At 49.9% G+C, this 3,017-nt stretch overlaps 1 protein-coding gene across 1 annotated transcript; it reads left to right on the top strand.

Annotated features, from left to right (window-relative positions):
- Positions 1–158: 158 nt before the first annotated feature.
- Positions 159–2,265, top strand: LACBIDRAFT_335925 (uncharacterized protein; the record flags this gene model as incomplete). Its single annotated transcript, XM_001890834.1, has 10 exons — positions 159–300; positions 473–583; positions 686–721; positions 751–776; positions 1,003–1,033; positions 1,067–1,132; positions 1,339–1,364; positions 1,522–1,576; positions 1,740–1,860; positions 1,911–2,265. The coding sequence occupies 10 exons, from the start codon at positions 159–161 to the stop codon at positions 2,263–2,265; spliced, it is 969 nt and encodes a 322-aa protein (XP_001890869.1).
- Positions 2,266–3,017: the final 752 nt, after the last annotated feature.

Below are 3,017 nucleotides of genomic sequence, written 5' to 3'. Positions count from 1 at the left end.
ATGGATTTGCGATGTTAGGTGACGAAGAGTGGGCGGGAAATCCATGGATTAAAATATGTGGTTACGTCGCAAACGAATGCGTGCAACTGTATCGACTGCTTGTTGGCAATTGGTTGGCAAGCAAGATATCAATCAAGTAAGATGCAGCAGGATGCAGCATGGCCGGTGTAACGCATCTGCAGGAATCTGAGGGGCATGCGAAATATGGTGCAACTTCTTACAAAGGCCGAATCGGAGAGCGCCAGGGTAAGAAGGTGGCTCATGATGCGTGTTCAATGTTTTTGGAGAGGCGCACCGCCCGTGAGCCAACACGGCTGATGACTAATTACACAGCCACTCGAATTGTGGCTAATTCGTTCTTTCACTCCCCCCCAGTCCAGTGTCCTTAAAATGACCGTATATGCCCTGAGATTTTCAAATACTATACATAATGTCATGTTGTACATAATTTAGAACATATTATCTTCATCAGAGTCACATCAGTCGTCAACATCGCCCATGTCTTCTGTCCCGGAAAGTGACTCTTGGGCCAACGCGTGCACGGGAAGTTCTCGAGCAATGAACCTTGCCACGACTTCCTTCGGTACAAGCTTTTGTTCATCGATCGTCGTTGTTCTTCATGTGGCTCTTGAAACAGTTTGCAAACAGTCTCAATGTTTCCCTCCATTTCTGGAACTGTGACAAGAGCCTAAGCTTGTTTCTTTCCTGTATTATGAGGTTGGTGAGTATTGAATTTCGAAATATTACCAGGAAGAATGACGCGTCGAAGGATGGAGGTACGTCGTTTTTCGCGACACCAAGGTACGACGCGCGTGTTACGTAATCCGTTAATTACAGTCTGGCGCGTCAAAATTTAATAACAACTTTTCTCCTCACCACGGACCTCTATCCCTCCCATTTTTTCTCCAGTCGACATGTGTTTTGTGGCTCTTGGGGGCCTTCAGAGTCTTTTTTTGTGTTTATATCATTGAGTGTACATTTACATCGAGATATCTACAATAGGATGTGAATTTCAAAAATCTGAAGACCCCCTGTGCGTACAAAATTTCTCTTGATATGGACAAAGATCTGCTCAAAATCGGCCAAAATGCGGCCAAAAAGCTGCTTAACCATCAATCACTGGTCAATATGCGTGGGCCAAACATGAGCAAACATCACGCCAGCTTTGCGGACCATGCGCCTCTCCAATGTTTTCGAATTATCGTGTGATATTATGTAACCAGTTCGCTCATCATGTGATGGCCAAACTTTTCTTCGTCACGACCTCCATTTTTACAGAGCTTGGATGCAGAATCTAACGCGACACGCTCATGATGCATGACGCCGACGTGGCTATAGAACGACATTCGGGCCCAATCATACAGGTGGGTTAACGAAACCGGGAACCGCCAATCGGACGAAGAAAGGTTTGAGGGCCAACGATGCCCCATCACCCAGTTTCAAACCCCCCGGCCGTTGAGCGTCCAGGTGATGTCCTGGTCCGGGGTTGCAGCGACGGTCGTGGTTGTTCGACGGCTGTAGCTATTGAATCCGACGGCAACTGTCGTTTGGATGCTACGTCCTGAGGACGATGTTAGTACGTTCAATGTTCAATGTTCTGATGAGACTCTCATTTCTGCAGAATTTCTTGATACCCTCGCTTGGCGAAAAAATGACCCCTGGACTATGGGCTACTAATTCTCGCACCCGCTGATCGGCAAAAGGCGGTGAATCGTGCCGATGAGATGTGGATCTTGCAGATACGGGCTGGGGAGCCAGGATTCATCAGGGTGGTGGTGGTGGTGGTGGTGGTGAAGAAGACGGGAGAGAGAGGAGGAGGAGGAGGAGGAGGAGGAGGAGGAAGTGGATCGTGGTGAAGGGGTTAGTGAGACGATGACCTGCCACCCGCCGATGCGGTGTGCACGACGAAGGGCGGACAACCACGGCAGGATGACACAGGACGACACCCGCCCCCAAGGACGAGAAAGCGACGCCAGCCCTCTCCACCAGTGGAGGAGAACCTCCGACGACTCAGATAGAGTTTCTCAAGCTTGCTCGACACTGCGAGGCTACGTCGTCAAGAAGTTCTATAATGTTGTCACGAACTTCTTTCACTTCCAGGAGCGCTCGGAATACATTAACTTCTCGCCTGATTCGATAACGATAACGCGTATCCCCCCACTTCCCTCTGTAGCTGTTCGACTCCCGCTCCCTATGTTCGTCCGTCGAGCGTGGGCAACATCGAAATGCTCTCCTTTCCGTTCAAGGCGTGGTCAATTGTGGTAGACATTCTGTCCGCTCACCACCACCAGTACCAGTCGCCCTCCACCAACGTTCAGCAATGAATCGATTTAGCTCACAAGGAGGGTGTCGTTCCTAATTTTTACGACATCGCCTTTCTCCAGAAGTGCATCACTTCCTTCACCTCGGGCTTGGTTTGTCGGCGTCGACCCCCATTCAGCGACCCGGGCGTTTGCCGTTTTCCCCCTCGATCTTCCATTCGTCTCGGCGGCTTTTTGGTGTTCTTTTCACACCGAGTAAGCTGGTTTTTCTGGCTTTAACTGTCTATTTAGGCCTAGGCCTAGTACTCGAAAACATTGCGTGTTCTTCACCCGCGGATTACCTTACAAGCTCGAATGACCGAACGAGCCTCCGAAGCGATAAGCCAGCAACACGGTCATCCCCACCGCATGTGGAGATGGCCACGGACGAGATGTTGGATGTAGTTTGGCGTGGAATAAAGAGGCCACTTGAGGATGGCCTTGGATAGGTGGACCAGCGCGATTTTATGGATTTCACGTGGCTTTTCCCTTGCACGCTATTTTTCATTGGCACTTTTTAGTGCGTGTCGGTACTTCCATATCACTTTCACGCTGGAATGCAGGACGAGGCTCAAGGGTTTCCCATCACCTACAATACCGCAGGGGAAGGCTCAATGTGATGTGAGGGTGTTGAGGACCCATAGTACACGCGTGTATCTTGTCAAGTAACGTTGCCGAAGGATTTCACCCCAACTGTTTCTTCAGCTCTTACAGGTG

Source organism: Laccaria bicolor, genomic scaffold (genome assembly GCF_000143565.1).
Source record: "Laccaria bicolor S238N-H82 LACBIscaffold_191 genomic scaffold, whole genome shotgun sequence".
Classification (NCBI taxonomy): domain Eukaryota; kingdom Fungi; phylum Basidiomycota; class Agaricomycetes; order Agaricales; family Hydnangiaceae; genus Laccaria; species Laccaria bicolor.
Note: the sequence above shows the minus strand (reverse complement) of the source record. Positions and strands in the feature narration are given on the sequence as shown.